General features: G+C 42.6%; 1 protein-coding gene across 1 annotated transcript in view; it reads right to left on the reverse strand.

The window, feature by feature from the left end:
• Positions 1-14,786: 14,786 nt before the first annotated feature.
• The window catches only part of LOC124719029 (UDP-glycosyltransferase UGT5-like), a 106,070-nt gene continuing 102,763 nt past the window's right edge, over positions 14,787-18,093 (reverse strand). The window contains exon 6 of the mRNA XM_047244698.1: positions 14,787-15,243. Coding sequence (XP_047100654.1) covers positions 14,946-15,243 — 298 coding nt within the window. The 3' untranslated portion in view covers positions 14,787-14,945. The remainder of the gene's footprint in view (positions 15,244-18,093) is intronic.

The following is an 18,093-nucleotide window of genomic DNA, read 5'->3' on the forward strand; positions in this document are numbered from 1 at the left end:
TCCTTTTTGTGGCGCTGTATCCAGTAAAATGTACGAGTCTTGAGTAGACGGAGTACAAGACAGATTTTTCGTCCTCCTAAGAAAATTAAGGAGATGTTGCGCCCTGTTGAGGACAGTTTCGGCCTCAGGGTCCCTGAAATTTATAATATCCTCTATGAGTGTGGAAGCAGTTACATAGGTCAGACCCTCCGTACCGTTTCCAACCACTGTGCAGAACACCAACGGCATATTATACACTCCTGGAAATTGAAATAAGAACACCGTGAATTCATTGTCCCAGGAAGGGGAAACTTTATTGACACATTCCTGGGGTCAGATACATCACATGATCACACTGACAGAACCACAGGCACATAGACACAGGCAACAGAGCATGCACAATGTCGGCACTAGTACAGTGTATATCCACCTTTCGCAGCAATGCAGGCTGCTATTCTCCCATGGAGACGATCGTAGAGATGCTGGATGTAGTCCTGTGGAACGGCTTGCCATGCCATTTCCACCTGGCGCCTCAGTTGGACCAGCGTTCGTGCTGGACGTGCAGACCGCGTGAGACGACGCTTCATCCAGTCCCAAACATGCTCAATGGGGGACAGATCCGGAGATCTTGCTGGCCAGGGTAGTCGACTTACACCTTCTAGAGCACGTTGGGTGGCACGGGATACATGCGGACGTGGATTGTCCTGTTGGAACAGCAAGTTCCCTTGCCGGTCTAGGAATGGTAGAACGATGGGTTCGATGACGGTTTGGATGTACCGTGCACTATTCAGTGTCCCCTCGACGATCACCAGTGGTGTACGGCCAGTGTAGGAGATCGCTCCCCACACCATGATGCCGGGTGTTGGCCCTGTGTGCCTCGGTCGTATGCAGTCCTGATTGTGGCGCTCACCTGCACGGCGCCAAACACGCATACGACCATCATTGGCACCAAGGCAGAAGCGACTCTCATCGCTGAAGACGACACGTCTCCATTCGTCCCTCCATTCACGCCTGTCGCGACACCACTGGAGGCGGGCTGCATGATGTTGGGGCGTGAGCGGAAGACGGCCTAACGGTGTGCGGGACCGTAGCCCAGCTTCATGGAGACGGTTGCGAATGGTCCTCGCCGATACCCCAGGAGCAACAGTGTCCCTAATTTGCTGGGAAGTGGCGGTGCGGTCCCCTACGGCACTGCGTAGGATCCTACGGTCTTGGCATGCATCCGTGCGTCGCTGCGGTCCGGTCCCAGGTCGACGGGCACGTGCACCTTCCGCCGACCACTGGCGACAACATCGATGTACTGTGGAGACCCCACGCCCCACGTGTTGAGCAATTCGGCGGTACGTCCACCCGGCCTCCCGCATGCCCACTATAAGCCCTCGCTCAAAGTCCGTCAGCTGCACATACGGTTCACGTCCACGCCGTCGCGGCATGCTACCAGTGTTAAAGACTGCGATGGAGCTCCGTATGCCACGGCAAACTGGCTGACACTGACGGCGGCGGTGCACAAATGCTGCGCAGCTAGCGCCATTCGACGGCCAACACCGCGGTTCCTGGTGTGTCCGCTGTGCCGTGCGTGTGATCATTGCTTGTACAGCCCTCTCGCAGTGTCCGGAGCAAGTATGGTGGGTCTGACACACCGGTGTCAATGTGTTCTTTTTTCCATTTCCAGGAGTGTAAATAGAGAACTAGAGAAATCGGCAATTGCGGCGCACAGCCTCACTAACAAACATAAAATACTGTTCGATGAATCAAAAATTTTGTGCCATACCTCCGCGTACTGGGATTCTGTTACTAAGGAGGCTGTTGAAGTAAGAATGAGCGAGAAGAAATTTAACCGCTATAGCGGATATTATCTGAGCGGTGCATGGAAACGAGCGCTCGATTCAGAGAAGCAGTAGAGACATTCCTTGCAGTGTTTACGTTCCCACGGAAGCGATAGCTCCGCCATCGCAGACACTGACACCGTCTGTGACAGCAGTACGTAATCACCGACCAATCACAAGCCGTCCACCGCCTGTATAAGGCCACCACAGCAGCAGTGAAGACAGTTTCTCCTGATGAACGTCGGAGGCTATCGTCGAAAGCTCGAGATCTTATCCCGAATTGAAGCGGCAAGAAAAACGAAAATGTTTTATAAAAAACATTTGCTTTTAAGTGAATGCAGTCAAAAATTACTGAGAATTATGTCACGTATATTGGTACTTGAAAACTCACTCTTTGGAACGTGTAGGGTATTTCCAGGTGACCTAGGATTGTGAAATTAGATAAGAAGCAAGGCTTAGCAGCGATTTTACATGTGAAAACTGTTAATTTGAAATAAAATATTACTTATGAAGTACCATTTTTGTCATTAGCAGTCCGACTAACGAATATCCGACCATAACACATCTTCTGCTCAGGAACGCGTACAGATGTCAAGTTGAAATTTATGTCACGGTTTAAGGTGATCGATCTCTTGAAGGTGTACAAAATATAAGCTCGTCAGTAAGTGCAATCAAAAGATGCTACGATTTACGTCATGTATTTTAGTAATAGAAAACACATTCATCGAAACATGTAGGTAATTTCGGTGTCATAGTATCGTCAAATTTGTCGAGTTTTAACAGCAATTGTACAGGAGAAAATGCAAAAAGTGTTAATTTAGGGTTAAATATTACAAAAACAGTGTCTAATTTGTTATTTGTTGCCCGTCTGTCGATTAGTCCGTGTATCACTTTACATGTCTTCTTTTCAAGTATTGGCAGAGATACCAAGTTGAAATTTATGTCACGTGCGAGTACTAAGGTGCGCAGTCTATTGGCGACTTATATAAAATTCTCTAAGTCAGAGTAATCAAAAGCTACGGCTATTTGTGTCACATATTTTGGTAATCGAAAACTCACTCATAGAACCTTATAGTGTGGTTTCTGTAGACCTAGGACCGTCAAATTTGGCGACGAGCAAGATTTAACAGCAGAACTACAAGAGAAAGTGCGCAAACGGTTAATTTGTGATAATTTCTTTTTTTTGGTCATCAGTCTACTGACTGGTTTGATGCGGCCCGCCACGAATTCCTTTCCTGTGCTAACCTCTTCATCTCAGAGTAGCACTTGCAACCTACGTCCTCAATTATTTGCTTGGCGTATTCCAATCTCTGTCTTCCTCTACAGCTTTTGCCCTCTACAGTTCCCTCTAGTACCATGGAAGTCATTCCTTCATGTCTTAGCAGATGTCCTATCACCCTGCCCATTCTCCTTATCAGTGTTTTCCATATATTCCTTTCCTCTCCGATTCTGCGTAGAACCTCATTCCTTACCTTATCAGTCCACCTAATTTTCAACATTCGTCTATAGCACCACATCTCAAATGCTTCGATTCTCTTCTCTTCCGGTTTTCCCACAGTCCATGTTTCACTACCATACAATGCTGTACTCCAGACGTACATCCTCAGAAATTTCTTCCTCAAATTAAGGCCGGTATTTGATATTAGTAGACTTCTCTTGGCCAGAAACGCCTTTTTTGCCATAGCGAGTCTGTTTTTGATGTCCTCCTTGCTCCGTCCGTCATTGGTTATTTTACTGCCTAGGTAGCAGAATTCCTTAACTTCATTGACTTCGTGACCATCAATCCTGATGTTAAGTTTCTCGCTGTTCTCATTTCTACTACTTCTCATTACCTTCGTCTTTCTCCGATTTACTCTCAAACCATACTGTGTACTCATTAGACTGTTCATTCCGTTCAGCAGATCATTTAATTCTTCTTCACTTTCACTCAGGATAGCAATGTCATCAGCGAACCATTTTATATTGTCGAACGCTTTTTCCAGGTCGACAGATCCTATGAAAGTGTCTTGATTTTTCTTTAGCCTTGGTTCCATTATTAGCCGTAACGTCAGAATTGCCTCTCTCGTCCCTTTACTTTTCCTAAAGCCAAACTGATCGTCACCTAGCGCATTCTCAATTTTCTTTTCCATTCTTCTGTATATTATTCTTGTAAGCAGCTTCGATGCATGAGCTGTTAAGTTTGTTGTGCGATAATTCTCGCACTTGTCAGCTCTTGCCGTCTTCGGAGTTGTGTGGATGATGCTTTTCCGAAAGTCAGATGGTATGTCGCCAGACTCATATATTCTACACACCAACGTGAATAGTCGTTTTGTTGCCACTTCCCCCAATTATTTTAGAAATTCTGATGGTATGTTATCTATCCCTTCTGCCTTATTTGACCGTAAGTCCTCCAAAGCTCTTTTAAATTCCGATTCTAATACTGGATCCCCTATCTCTTCTAATTCGACTCCTGTTTCTTCTTCTATCACATCAGACAAATCTTCACCCTCATAGAGGCTTTCAATGTATTCTTTCCACCTATCTGCTCTCTCCTCTGCATTTAACAGTGGAATTCCTGTTGCACTCTTAATGTTACCACCGTTGCTTTTAATGTCACCAAAGGTTGTTTTGACTTCCCTCTATGCTGAGTCTGTCCTTCCGACAATCATATCTTTTTCGAAGTCTTCACATTTTTCCTGCAGCCATTTCGTCTTAGCTTCCCTGCACTTTCTATTTATTTCATTCCTCAGCGACTTGTATTTCTGTATTCCTGATTTTCCCGGAACATGTTTGCACTTCCTCCTTTCATCAATCAACTGAAGTATTTCTTCTGTTACCCATGGTGTCTTCGCAGCTACCTTCTTTGTACCTATGTTTTCCTTCCCAACTTCTGTGATGGCCCTTTTTAGAGATGTCCATTCCTCTTCAACTGTACTGCCTACTGCGCTATTCCTTATTGCTGTATCTATAGCGTTAAAGAAGTTCAAACGTATCTCATCATTCCTTAGTACTTACGTATCCCACTTCTTTGCGTATTGATTCTTCCTGACTAATGTCTTGAACTTCAGCCTACTCTTCATCACTACTATATTGTGATCTGAGTCTATATCTGCTCCTGGGTACGCCTTACAATCCAGTATCTGATTTCGGAATCTCTGTCTTACCATGATGTAATCTAATTGAAATCTTCCCGTATCTCCGGGCCTTTTACAAGTATACCTCCTCCTCTTGTGATTCTTGAACAGGGTATTCGCTATTACTAGCTGAAAGTTGTTACAGAACTCAATTAGTCTTTCTCCTCTTTCATTCCTCGTCCCAAGCCCATATTCTCCTGTAACCTTTTCTTCAACTCCTTCCTCTACAACTGCATTCCAGTTGCCCATGACTATTAGATTTTCGTCCCCCTTTACATACTGCATTACCCTTTCAATATCCTCATACACTTTCTCTATCTGTTCATCTTCAGCTTGCGTCGTCGGCATGTATACCTGAACTATCGTTGTCGGTGTTGGTCTGCTGTCGATTCTGATTAGAACAACCTGGTCACTGAACTGTTCACAGTAACACATCCTCTGTCCTACCTTCCTATTCATAACGAATCCTACACCTGTTATACCATTTTCTGCTGCTGTTGATATTACCCGATACTCATCTGACCAGAAATCCTTGTCTTCCTTCCACTTTACTTCACTGACCCCTACTATATCTAGATTGAGCCTTTGCATTTCCCTTTTCAGATTTTCTAGTTTCCCTACCACGGTCAGGCTTCTGACATTCCACGCCCCGACTCGTAGAACGTTATCCTTTCGTTGATTATTCAATCTGTTTCTCATGGTAATCTCCCCCTTGGCAGTCCCCTCCCGGAGATCCGAATGGGGGACTATTCCGGAATCTTTTGCCAATGGAGAGATCATCATGACACTTTTTCAATTACAGGCCACATGTCCTGTGGATACACGTTACGTGTCTTTAATGCAGTGGTTTCCATTACCTTCTGCATCCTCATGTCGTTGATCATTGCTGATTCTTCCGCCTTTAGGGGCAATTTCCCACCCCTAGGACAAGAGAGTGCCCTGAACCTCTATCTGCTCCTCCGCCCTCTTTGACAAGGCCGTTGGCAGAATGAGGCTGACTTCTTATGCCGGAAGTCTTCGGCCGCCAATGCTGATTATTTATGAAAATTTAGGCAGTGGCGCGGATCGAACCTGGGACCGAAGACGTTTTGATTATGAGTCAAAGACGCCACTCCTAGACCACGGGTCTCTCTGTATGATAATATCACACGAAAAAATATCTTTTTTGTCTTTTGCTATTCGATAAACTAAATTTCGCTCAATTATTTAACATGCCTTCTTCTCGAGATTGTGATATTAATTGTGGTAAGGTCTTATGGGACCAAACAGCTGAGGTAATCAGTCCCTAAGCTTACGCACTACTTTACGCTAAGGACAACACACACACACACACACACACACACACACACACACACATGCCCGAGGGAGGACTGGAACCTCAGACGTGGGGAGCCGCGCGGACCGTGACATGGGTCTTTGACCGCGCGGTTTTCATAAGAATGTAGAGAGTTATAACGTTCAGATTCAAGGCCCTGACTAATGTCTTCGATCCACTGGTGGTGAACTAGGTACACCAGGAATATTATTGAAATTGCAGGGACGGGTTCCTGACGGGAAATGTAGGAAAAAAGATCCGACTGACATACGTCCAAAAATGTAGAGTTGCCACGGTAGATGACGCTGACGAAAGAGAGCTCTTCTGACCACGTCCGTTTGTTCCTTGTGTGTGATGCAAACTGTGTGATTGACGCATCGTACTGTAAGCAGCAGGATGGTTTCGTATTCATGTCGTGAACGAGCCGATCGTGTTTTTGTACGACCAAGGAGGTGGAAACGGTCGAGAGGCAGCACGGCTATGTCAAAACAAGTACCCACAAAGACACCAACCTCAGCACACGATATTTCTAGTTCTTTTTGGGCATTTGTGTGATGAAGACTCCTTTCAGGCAGACGAAGATGCAATTATTTAGGAGATAATGTGAGCAGCTATCTTAGATTGTTTGAGGTTGATGCTGTTATTTAGCAATAAAGTCATCAGATGATCAGAACTATTCGCCAAAACATTTAGACAAGAAATATGTATGGTAAGAAACGGGGCAATAGCTCCAGGGCTATAAAAAGCAGGAAATGTGTCACGCGAGTGTTAAAAAAATTCTTTTTTATTTCGGTTGCACGATAAATATCACAAATCTAAAAGCTGTCAGTTCTAGTAATTACCTACGAATTACAATTACGAATTACTTAAATTGGAGCGATCACACAGATATTATTGTGGGGAAGGTAAATGAAGGACTGCGTTCTATCGGTTGAGCACTTAGGGATGCAACAGGTCCACTAGAGAGACTGCCTACACTACTCTTGTTCGTCCCCTTGCAGACTATTGATGTGCGGTGTGGCATCCTTACCAGATAAGATTGACGGAGGACATCTAAAAATTCTAAAAAATGGTACCTCGTTTTGTATTATTGCGAAATATGGTTGACAGTGCGACACATATAATAAGCGAGTTTGGTGGCAAACATTAAAACAAAAGCGTTCTTCGTTATGGCGAGGTCTTTTCACGAAATTTTAATCATCAACTGTCTCCTCCGAATGCGAAAATATTTTTTTCACACCCACCAACATAGGAAGAAATGGTCATTGTAATAAGATAAGAAAAATCAGAGCTCGCACGGAAAGATTATGTCTTCATTTTTAACGCGCCTTACGAGAGAAATAGTCTGAAGATGTTCTACATCTACATTTACATCTACATAGACACGCCGCAATCCACCTAACGGCGCGTGGCAGAGGGTACCTCTTACCACTACTAGTCATTTCCTTTCCTGTTCCACTCACAAGCAACACGACTACCTATATGCCTTCGTACGATCACTAATTTCTCGTGTCTTATCTTCATGGTCTTTACGCGAGGTGTATGTTAGAGGCTACAGAATCGTTCTTGCAGTCGGCTTCAAGTGTCGGTTGTCTAAATTTTATCAATAGTGTTCTTCGGATAGAATATCGCCTTCCCTACAGGGATTTCCGTTTGAGTTCCCGAAACGTCCCCGTGACACTTACGTGTTGTTCGAACCTACCGGTAATAATTCTAGCAGCCCACCTATGAATTGCTTCGATGCCCTCCTTTAATCCGAGCTGGTATGGATCTCAAATACTCGGAAACTAGTTAACAGGACGCGCTAGCGTCCTATATGCGTTCTCATTTACAGGTGAACCATACTTTCCTAGAATTCTCCCAACAAACAGAAGTCGACCATTCGCCTTTGCAACCACAATCCTCAAATGCTCGTACGATTTCGTATCACATTGCAACGTTGCGCCCAAATATTTAAACGACGTTACTGTATCAAGCACGACACTACTAATGCTGTACCCGAACATTATGGTTTGCTTTTCCTACTCATCCGAATTAACTTACGTGTTTTCTACGTGTAGAGCTAGCTGCCACTGTTACACCAACTAGAAATTCTAAGTCATTTTGTAGCCTACAACAGTCACTTAACTTCAACACCTTACCGTACACCACAGCATCATCAGCAAACAACCACAGATTGCAGCCCATCCCGTCCGCCAAAACATTTATGTTTACGGTGAATAATAGCGGTGCTATCACACGTCCCTGAGGCACTCCTGACGATACCCTTGTCTCTGATGAACACTCGCCGTCGAAGACAACATACTGGGTTCCATCACTTAAGAAGTCTTCGAGCCATTCACATATCTGTGAACTTATTCCATTAGCTCGTACCTCCGCTAACGGCCTGCAACGGGGCGCCGTGTCAAACCCTTTCCGGAAACCTAGAAATATGGAATCTGTCTGTCTGCCCTTCATAGGTAATTGGTGGTTTATTATGCGATAAAAAGACAAACTGAGTTTTATAGGAGCGATGCTTTCTGAAACCATACTGATTCGTGGACATAAGCTTCTCAGCCTTAAGAAAGTTTATTACACTCGAACTGAGAATACGTTCAAGGATTCTGCAGCAAACAGATGTTAGGGACCAGAATGAGATTTTCACTCTGCAGCGGAGTGTGCGCTGATATGAAACTTCCTGGCAGATGAAAACTGTGTGCCCGACCGAGACTCGAACTCGGGAGTTCGAGTCTCGGTCGGGCACACAGTTTTAATCTGCCAGGAAGTTTCAGATGTTAGGGACGTTTGTCTGTATTTTTGCGGGCCTGTTCTTCTGCTCTTCTTATACACACGAGTCACCTGCGCTTGGCCCAGCCGCTTGGCCCTTCGCTCCGGACGAGATATTCGTGATAAATGGAAACTAAGTGAGGGGTCAGTGCCAAAGAGCATTCTTGGAAAAACCAAACTGGGATTCCATCCGGACCTGGTGACTTATTTGTTTTCAACTCCTTCAATTGTTTCTTTATGCCAGGTGTGACGGTACAAGCCCCCGTTAACTAGATGAACAGGTCTAGTATGCAAGGACTGCTATGCGGAGAGCGAGCGCGCGACGTGGTGCGCCATTCGCAGGAGCACGCGGCGCGCCCGCGCGAGATTTGCAACGGTCGGTGCGCGAAAACTATGTAACTTACGGTGAAGAGCGATGCGGCAGTGGATTATCGTCAGCAATATGCACCTTCTGAAAGATCGATCTTTATTTTAAGTCACGAGACGCAAAAGTTATACTAACCTCAAAATCGGTTAATATCACGCGAATACTGAAAGATTAATAAAAAATAGTAAATAACAACTTACAGGGATGAGCGAGCACTCATTAAAAACGTTTCGTCATAGCTGATCGAGTGCCGTAGCCCTATGTTTTCATAAATAGTTAAGCCCGTAGAGAGCAATAAACAAAGTTTGATGGAAAATTGTTTATAAAATTCAATAGAAAATTCATGACGTAAAAATGGCACTATATAATATTTTGGGTGGCATCACACGTATTTTAAACTAGTTAAGTTATACTATACACTTAACTTGCAATAATTTTCATTGCTTGCAAATTATTATTAACATTTATCGCCCATAATTAATTAATTATTATAGATATGAAGTTTTTGAGCAGCGCAATGTGTAGATCGCTATAGATTACGCCAAAAAACGGTGCTATATGCAGTTCAATGTTAAAAATTTGCAGATGTATACAAATAAATTTGCGCTAAGTGGCGAAATTTTGCAAAAACTAAAACTTGATTTACGAGCGATAGAATAATCCTAGAAATTAATGTAACATAGTAAATAAGATGTACTTTTTGGCGCTGTTCCGATGTTGTACTTATTTCTGTCTCACCTTAACAGGTGAGATCGGTACTTGCATAACCAGGGGGATCGACTTCCGAGCCTATACAATAAACGAGGGCCATCTTGCCCAGGGGCGGGTCGTTGCTCGGTCGTTCGGCAGTCGGGGAGCCGGTGGGTGGCCCATGTGGTCGTTCGAGTAAGAATTTTTTCGCGCCGGTTTATTTCGACAAAGAGTATTGTTTAATAGTGCAAGTGTGCATGCATATATTTGGTGAACTGGAAGTGCTACGATTATTTTTGCGAGTTCGAATTGCGAGGTAGACATCGGCGTAAGTGAACATGTGGCGATCTGTGATTTTGCGCCAAAACTTCTAGAACAAAGAGGACAGTGGGACTTGTGGTTCTGATCGAATTGATTGAATAATTTTCGTTTATAGCAGCGTTCATTACTAATACTGTGGACTCGGAGTCAAGTTATTACTAAAGTAAAACTGTAAACCGTCTCACCGGTGCTAATTTCGTTGTGTGACAGAAAAGGACAACGCCAATAAATAGTGACTGAACTGTGTCGTGAACAACTGATTTTGCTGTAACAATCGCCTAATTTTTGTTCCCTAGCATAAACTGTACTCATGAATATTAATTCAAAAACTATAACTAATGCGCGGGTGTGGAACAGTGTACTATGCACCAAGTGTGAAAATAATCCCCTGAGACTTACGTGAGAGCCAAAATTTGTACTAACATTTTTAACGAACATTTGTATATGCACATTCGTGTGAACTCTTCAACCGCACTTCATTTACCGCCCTGTCGGACAGGTATGTTTATTACCATGTGGGAGTCTGGTTGATGGTCAAACGACAGTACGTGTGTACGATTCTCCTGCGTGAATAATTTCTTGAACGTGGAAAATTAACACTCTGTCACGCACCTGATGTAGTTGTGGATGTAGATGCCCTGTGTTTTACGGTCTATAAGACACTAAGGACTATAAGATCCACCTTAATTTTTAAGCAAGTTTTAAAAAAATAATATTTTTATCATTTTCATTATTAGACTGGAAAGCCAGAATAAACAAATGGTTAGTTTATAAAACCAAACTGACCTTTAAAATACCTGAAAAGCACCATCTTAACATTCTTCTTCGTCTTCTACTTCTTCTTCGTCTTCTACTACTTCTTCGTCTTCTACTTCTTCTTCTTTCTCTTCGTCGCCATCGTTGTCCTCCTCATATGTAAGATGGTCTTCACTGCCATCGAGAGCATTACTTATGCCGTACTTCTTGAAAGATTTGACAATAATGTATTCTCTCACTCTAGACTATGACTGTTTTATCCACTGACACACTTGTTTGATAGGAGGTCGTTTTAAAGCTCCTTTCGGCGTGAATTCACTTTGGGTTTCATCCATCATCCATTTGTTCCATTCCTCTTTCATATAGACTTTAAATGATTTATTTATCCAGACATCAAGAGGTTGCAACTGTGAAGTAACTCCTAACGTAATAACAGCAAGCTCTGTATTTCCCTGCCACATTTTCTTTTTCACAGAATTTTTCAAATGACTTCTAAACTAGTGCAGCACAAGAGCATTCTTCTTCCTTGTTTCTTTCTTTTCTTTCTTTCTCTCCCACACTCTGGTAATCAACTATGTCATACGAGACTCTTCCATCCAAGCCTTTCATGTACGTAGCCAACAATTCCTGGCGGTATTACGGAAGGTTGGTATTACTTTGCACTTGAAAATGATCATTGGGTTAAGTTTAATACCGACAGCACGGCATTAAAGGACAACAGTGTAGTGTAAGTTTTCATGTCCATTTGCTTTTATAGTTACAGTTTTAGCATTTTTCGTGGCAAGAGTTTTGTTACTCGGCACATTAAATATAAGACGAGTTTCGTCCGTATTCGCTATTTGACTTAGTTGCGCACTGAGTTTCCTTCGATGTTAATAATAAACTTGTGGAAAGATAATATTTCCTCTTCGCATTCTTGTGGCATTTTCACAGATGTTTTGGTTTTGGTTCGCATGCTAAGTCCATGATGCTTCATAGACCTGTAGCACCAACCAATTCCACCCTTAAAGCCTCTTATGTTCTACTGTAGCGCTAGCTTAAGAGCGTGTATTTCAATCATTTTTGTGTTGATGCCAGTGCCATTTTGATGGTGTCCTTGAATCCATTTCAATACGTCGTCGTCTAGTTTTGGCTCTTTTGCATCCAGTCATTTGCACATTTAGTCTTCCTCATTTTTTTCAGTTCTTCTTTACTAGCCTGCCAATCGCGAATGGATTTTTCTATCGGTGGAGGGCCGAAATGCAACTCAGCTGCTCTGTTTCCATGTTCTTCTGCATATGCTGTTCCTTTCAATTTACAGCCCGCATCATATGAATACCTTTTATTTTCTTTCTATTTCGAAACTAGCTACTAGCATGGATATTGTACTGTTACCGATAACACAAATCAGTTTCAGGTTGAATGGTACTGTAGACTGCAATGACGCATCATGGGATAGACGGTGTTCTGGGTTTGTGATGGTGGGGCGGGAGGGAGACTGTGATAGCAAGCTAGTGAATCCCCGCAACTCACGTCCAGCCCATGGGTGCACTGCTGCTGCCAGTTGAGTCCTATGCAGCCATCGAATATATGGCCATTACATGTGATGTTCCTCAAGGTTCCATCTCTGGTCCGTTGCTTTTTCTTGTGTGCATTAATGACCTCTTATTTGTTACATTGCCAGATCCATAGCTTTTTTGTTTGCAGATGCAAACATTGAAACAAGTAGCAAAGTAGCAGTTCAAGTACAGATTTAGAAATGACTGCTAATCAAATTTTCACTGACATTAATAAATGGCTTAAAACTAGTTCACTGTCCTTAAACTTAGAAAGACCCACTATATGCAGTTCAGAACCTGAAAGAAATTTCCTTTCAGCATGTATATAACAAATGAAGACATGCAGATCGAAGAGGTTAACGGTGTTAAATTTCTGTGTTTGCAACTTGATAACAAATTCAGTTGGGAAGCGCATACCACAGAATTGCTGAACGTAGCCGGCACGGTAGCTCAGCGTGTTCGGTCAGAGCGCTGGTTGGCCTCTGTAATAAAAAACTGAGTGGAAGGATCAACAAACGAACTTTAACGGATGTCATGTGACGTCCGCAACGACCAAACCCAACGATCAACAACGAACAAAAATGCAAAGAAAAGAAAAAAAAGAAGCCAGTCTGTATTTGCAGTGAGAATGATGTCAGATGTTAGACACATAAACATAAAAAACCTTGCATACTTTCATAACTTTCATTCTGTTATGACATACGGAATTATACGACTATTCTGTGGCAACTCGTCAAACCGAGCAAAAGTTTTTAGTGTGCAAAAGCGTATAAGAAGACACATTTGTGGTGTAAATTCAAGAACATCATGAGAAACCTGTTGAAAGAACTTTGTATTTTAACCAAAGTTTCTCAGTATATTTATTCCTTTATGAAATTTGTTGCAAGTAATATATATCTATATCCAGCCGAGAGCTCAATACATAGTATCAATAGTAGGAATAAGAACAATCTACATAACGACCTAAAATCACTTACCTTGGTGCAAAAAGTGTTCCAGTATTCAGAAACACACATTTCAATAAATTGACAGCAACCATTAACAACTTCGTTTCAGACAAAGCACATTTTAAACGAGTTTGAGAGACTTTTTGATAGGCTACTCTATAGATGAATATCTTAACGAAGACTGTTAGACCAGCTTAAGTAAAAATGTCTGTTAGATTTCAGTTTTGACAACACTTGGTGACAATAGTCAAAATTAGGAGTTTTGTATATGATAAATTTAGTAAAAGTGCATAACTACGTTTCATTCTGACAATGTATTAATTCTACAAATATTAGGAATTCCAGCATACTGTACTGTATTCACATATTTTGGCAGTCTACTGACAAATTATCAGGGTAGTGAGTATTATTTTTTTAAATTTTTATATGTTGTGCTTTCTGACTCATTCCACACCCATGAGAATCATCTCATTTTTAGGTCTAAGGAATGAGAACTGAAACTAATCTAATCTATTTCTCGCCCGTTCCAATGTGGAATAGCATGTACTAAATAATTCCGAGAGAGCTTCGATTTTTGACGTTCTATTACGACGATCGTTTTTTTCGTAAGTGGGTAAGAGACAAAAAAAAAAAAAAAATGGTTCAAATGGCTCTGAGCACTATGGGACTCAACTGCTGAGGTCATTAGTCCCCTAGAACTTAGAACTAGTTAAACCTAACTAACCTAAGGACATCACAAACATCCATGCCCGAGGCAGGATTCGAACCTGCAACCGTAGCGGTCTTGCGGTTCCAGACTGCAGCGCCTTTAACCGCACGGCCACGTCGGCCGGCCTAAGAGACAACAAATTATTTCCACATGCGGAAAAGAAATTTGGCGATTGGAATTGCGTAAAAAGACCCTGCCAAAAAGTGAAACGCTTTTATTTCAACTCAGTAATTATTATAAGATTTATGTCGCATATATTTGAAAACAGAAGGTCAAAAACGGTCAACCTTTGTGATATATAATACACATTCACTACCAAAAGAAATTTTAAGCCGACCGATTTAGAAAATCGGTGTAGTACGACATTTGTGTCTCACAAACGTGACTTTTTCGATGTTTTTATGTGAACCTAGCGTTCTCAGAGTCAGTTTTTTGATTTTTGAACGATTTTATCAGGACTGCAAGTACAGAAAAAGTATAACACACCACTAGCAAAACATTTATTCTCCTGGCAATGAAAAACATGAAATATCGCACATTGGTTTTCAACACAACGTTTGAAGATTGCTTTGGCACAACACAAGCCGTAGCACAACACAAGTTTCGAGCACGACACTGTTAGTCTGTCTTGGTAAATTTTTCACGCGATCCGAATCCCGTTGGATGAGGTGTAACTCTGAACAGACGCCGGATGACAGCCCGTATCACAAAACTGACCACCAGGAACACGAGCAGCAGCGCAGCGACGACATCTAGCAGCAGGTACTGGTACCACGAGAGGTCGAGCGCGGCGGACCTGAGGTGGGGCGCCCCCTGGTGCCTGATCACGTATTCTGTCCAGTAGACCGCCTCGTCCAGTGGGTGCGTCGGCCGGTCGTTGAAGATGCGCGACAGGTGTTGGGCTCTCTCACGGTACCTGCGAAGCATGAAAGGCAACGTACATAGAAAAAAATCCACAGCAGCCAATACGTGGGCGAAGCACAGCATTGGTACAATATGCTTCAGCACGGAAAACTGCACAGCAACTACTCATATTCAGAACTAAAGCTATAGATTTAGTGACATATGCAGGTCTCAGTCATGGCTGTTGATGGGCCTTTCGCCAACAGCAAAGAGCCTCTCCATTATGGGACAGAATTGTTTTAAATATAATCGTTATTTAGGCTCTCTCCCAATTTATATTGTGAGAACTACGAGGGTCGTTCAATAAGTAATGCCGCACTTTTTTTTCAGAACATATTTACTTTTAACAACCAGAATTTGGTGAAAATATATGTATACATGTCTTGTCCATGTCCTATTTTTCTACGTTGTCTCCATCACTTTCTATGGCCGTACGCCAACGTTGTGGAAAAGCATGGGTTCCCTGCTGGAAAAAGCTCTTGTCCTGCATGACTGACACTCTCGTCATCTTCAAAGTGTATTCCCCGTAGAGAATATTTAAGCGTGCTAAAGAGATGGAAGTCCGATGGTGCCAGTCTGGACTACAGAGTGGATGAAGCAATGATGTCCAACCCAATTTGGCGATGTTTTCCCGGGTTCTCAGATTTGTATGTGGGTGTGCATTATCGTGTTGGAGCAAGGTTTCTACTGGATTATTGTCCGATCGAACACGTCGGAAATGGTTTCTGAATTATTCAGAGTCTTCACGTATGCCTCTGAATGGATGGTTGATCCTCTTGCCATCACATCCACGAGAATGACGCCATTACAAGCACTGAAGACTGTCACCATGACTTTTCCGGCAGAGAGGGTTGTCTTGAATTTCTTCTTTTGTGGTGAATGAGGATGATGCCACTGCATGGACTGCCGTTTGTTTCCGGCGCAAAGTGGTGCACCCATTTTTCGTCCCCCGTAACGATCCGTGACCGAAAGGCCTCTGTCGGTCAAAAAGCTCCAACAATTCAGATGAAATGGACTTTCTTTGAACCTTGTAGTCGACTGTGAGCATCCGTGGAACACACCGTGAGCACCTCGTTGAATATCCGAGAACCTCGATCATTGCAGACACGCTTCCAAGCTGACCGAGAACTGTAGAACCAATTGTCGAGTTGTGATGCGCCGGTCGGCACGAATAATGGCACGATTCAGCACGACTGGAGCAGTGGCTGTGACAGGACGTCCCGAGCGTGGCTGATCATGGAGCTCTGCTTCTGCATTTCCTGAGGCTGTAACTTTGTTTACCCATCGCCCAGCTGTACTCCTATCAAATGCAGCATCGCCATACACTGAACACAAACGTTTAAGGATGTTCACCACGGTTTCTTTTTCTGCACACAAGAATACAATAACAGCACCCTGCTTATAACATGAGTCGTATGTAGACGCCATTTTTACTCTGTACTACACCTCAGACATCTGCCAAAACGGTTCGAAATTTCACCGGCGCACAGAACAAAACCAACAAGGACGTTTCTCTATGTATATTAATGGCTTTTTTTTAAAAAAATGTGGGGCGTTACTTATTGAACGACCCTCGTATAATATTTACAACACCTATCGCTTAGCCTATTCGAAATGTATCATTTGTGTCTATTTCGTCATCATCACTATATTTGCTTTCGTTTTAAACTGTGATCACCGACACTGAGTGTGGAAACCTGCAAATGAACGTAAACCACCTGAAGATGGGCACAGGCCCGAAACCGGTCATATGTTGAATCGCCTTCTGTTATGACTTTTTTCTTGAGTCATCAGTCTCGAGACTGGTTTGATGTGGACCACCACGAACTTCTCTCCTGTGCCGAACTTTCCATCTCAGAGTAGTACTTGCAACCTACGTCCTCAATTATCTGCTGTATGTATTCCAATCACTGACTTCCCCTACAGTTTTTAGCCTCTACAGCCCCTCTAGTACCATAGAAATTATTCCCCGACGTCTTAATAGATGTTTTATTATCCTTCCCCTTCTTCATGTCAGTGTTTCCCATATATTCCTTTCCTCACCGATTCCAGGGCGGTCCATAGTGCTTGCAAAATCATCCATACTCGGAAATAATACAGCTTTATTTGTGTGAATTTTCATATATATATATATATATATATATATATATATATATATATATATATATATATATAGAGAGAGAGAGAGAGAGAGAGAGAGAGAGAGAGAGAAGAGAGATTGGTGCAAGCTGCTTATCAGAAGACGCAAAAAATAATCACGCATATCTATGAATAAAGTTGTGTTATTTCCGAGTATGAACCTTAAATTTAAATGTTTCCTTGTCTAAATTGTCTGTGTTACTTATTAAAATAAACACAGCTCAAATATTGACACTACTTAAATAAGTTATAGTTTAGGAGACAGCTGTACTGCACAGTACGTTCATCTTTGTATTTTTACACTGATCAAAATATGGCTGTCAAAACGCATGAGCACTACTACAGATTTATCTTGCAGCTTAAAATGTCCCAAGAACTACCAATGTCACTCTCACGTCTAAAAGCTGTGTCTAAAACAAAAAGTTCGATATTGGTACCACACTTTTCAGGCAGAGCGGACCTTCCCATTAAATATTTCTGCACTTAAGCTTTCTGTCTAAGTTATTACAATACATACATCACGCTTCAACATCATTTAATTTATGTACAGCATTACTGAAGATCTAACTTGTAGGCTTTCAAGATATCGAGTCTGTGAATCTGTCTTGTTGCACGATCTTCTGGGGAGATGTTTGAATTCTGTCAGCATCTTTTGCTGTGATATGCGTCGAAACATCAGAGACGTTTTTGTCGAGTATTATGAAAAAATATGCAGTTCAACTGC

Source organism: Schistocerca piceifrons, chromosome 10, assembly GCF_021461385.2.
Source record: "Schistocerca piceifrons isolate TAMUIC-IGC-003096 chromosome 10, iqSchPice1.1, whole genome shotgun sequence".
Taxonomy (NCBI): Eukaryota; Metazoa; Arthropoda; class Insecta; order Orthoptera; family Acrididae; genus Schistocerca; species Schistocerca piceifrons.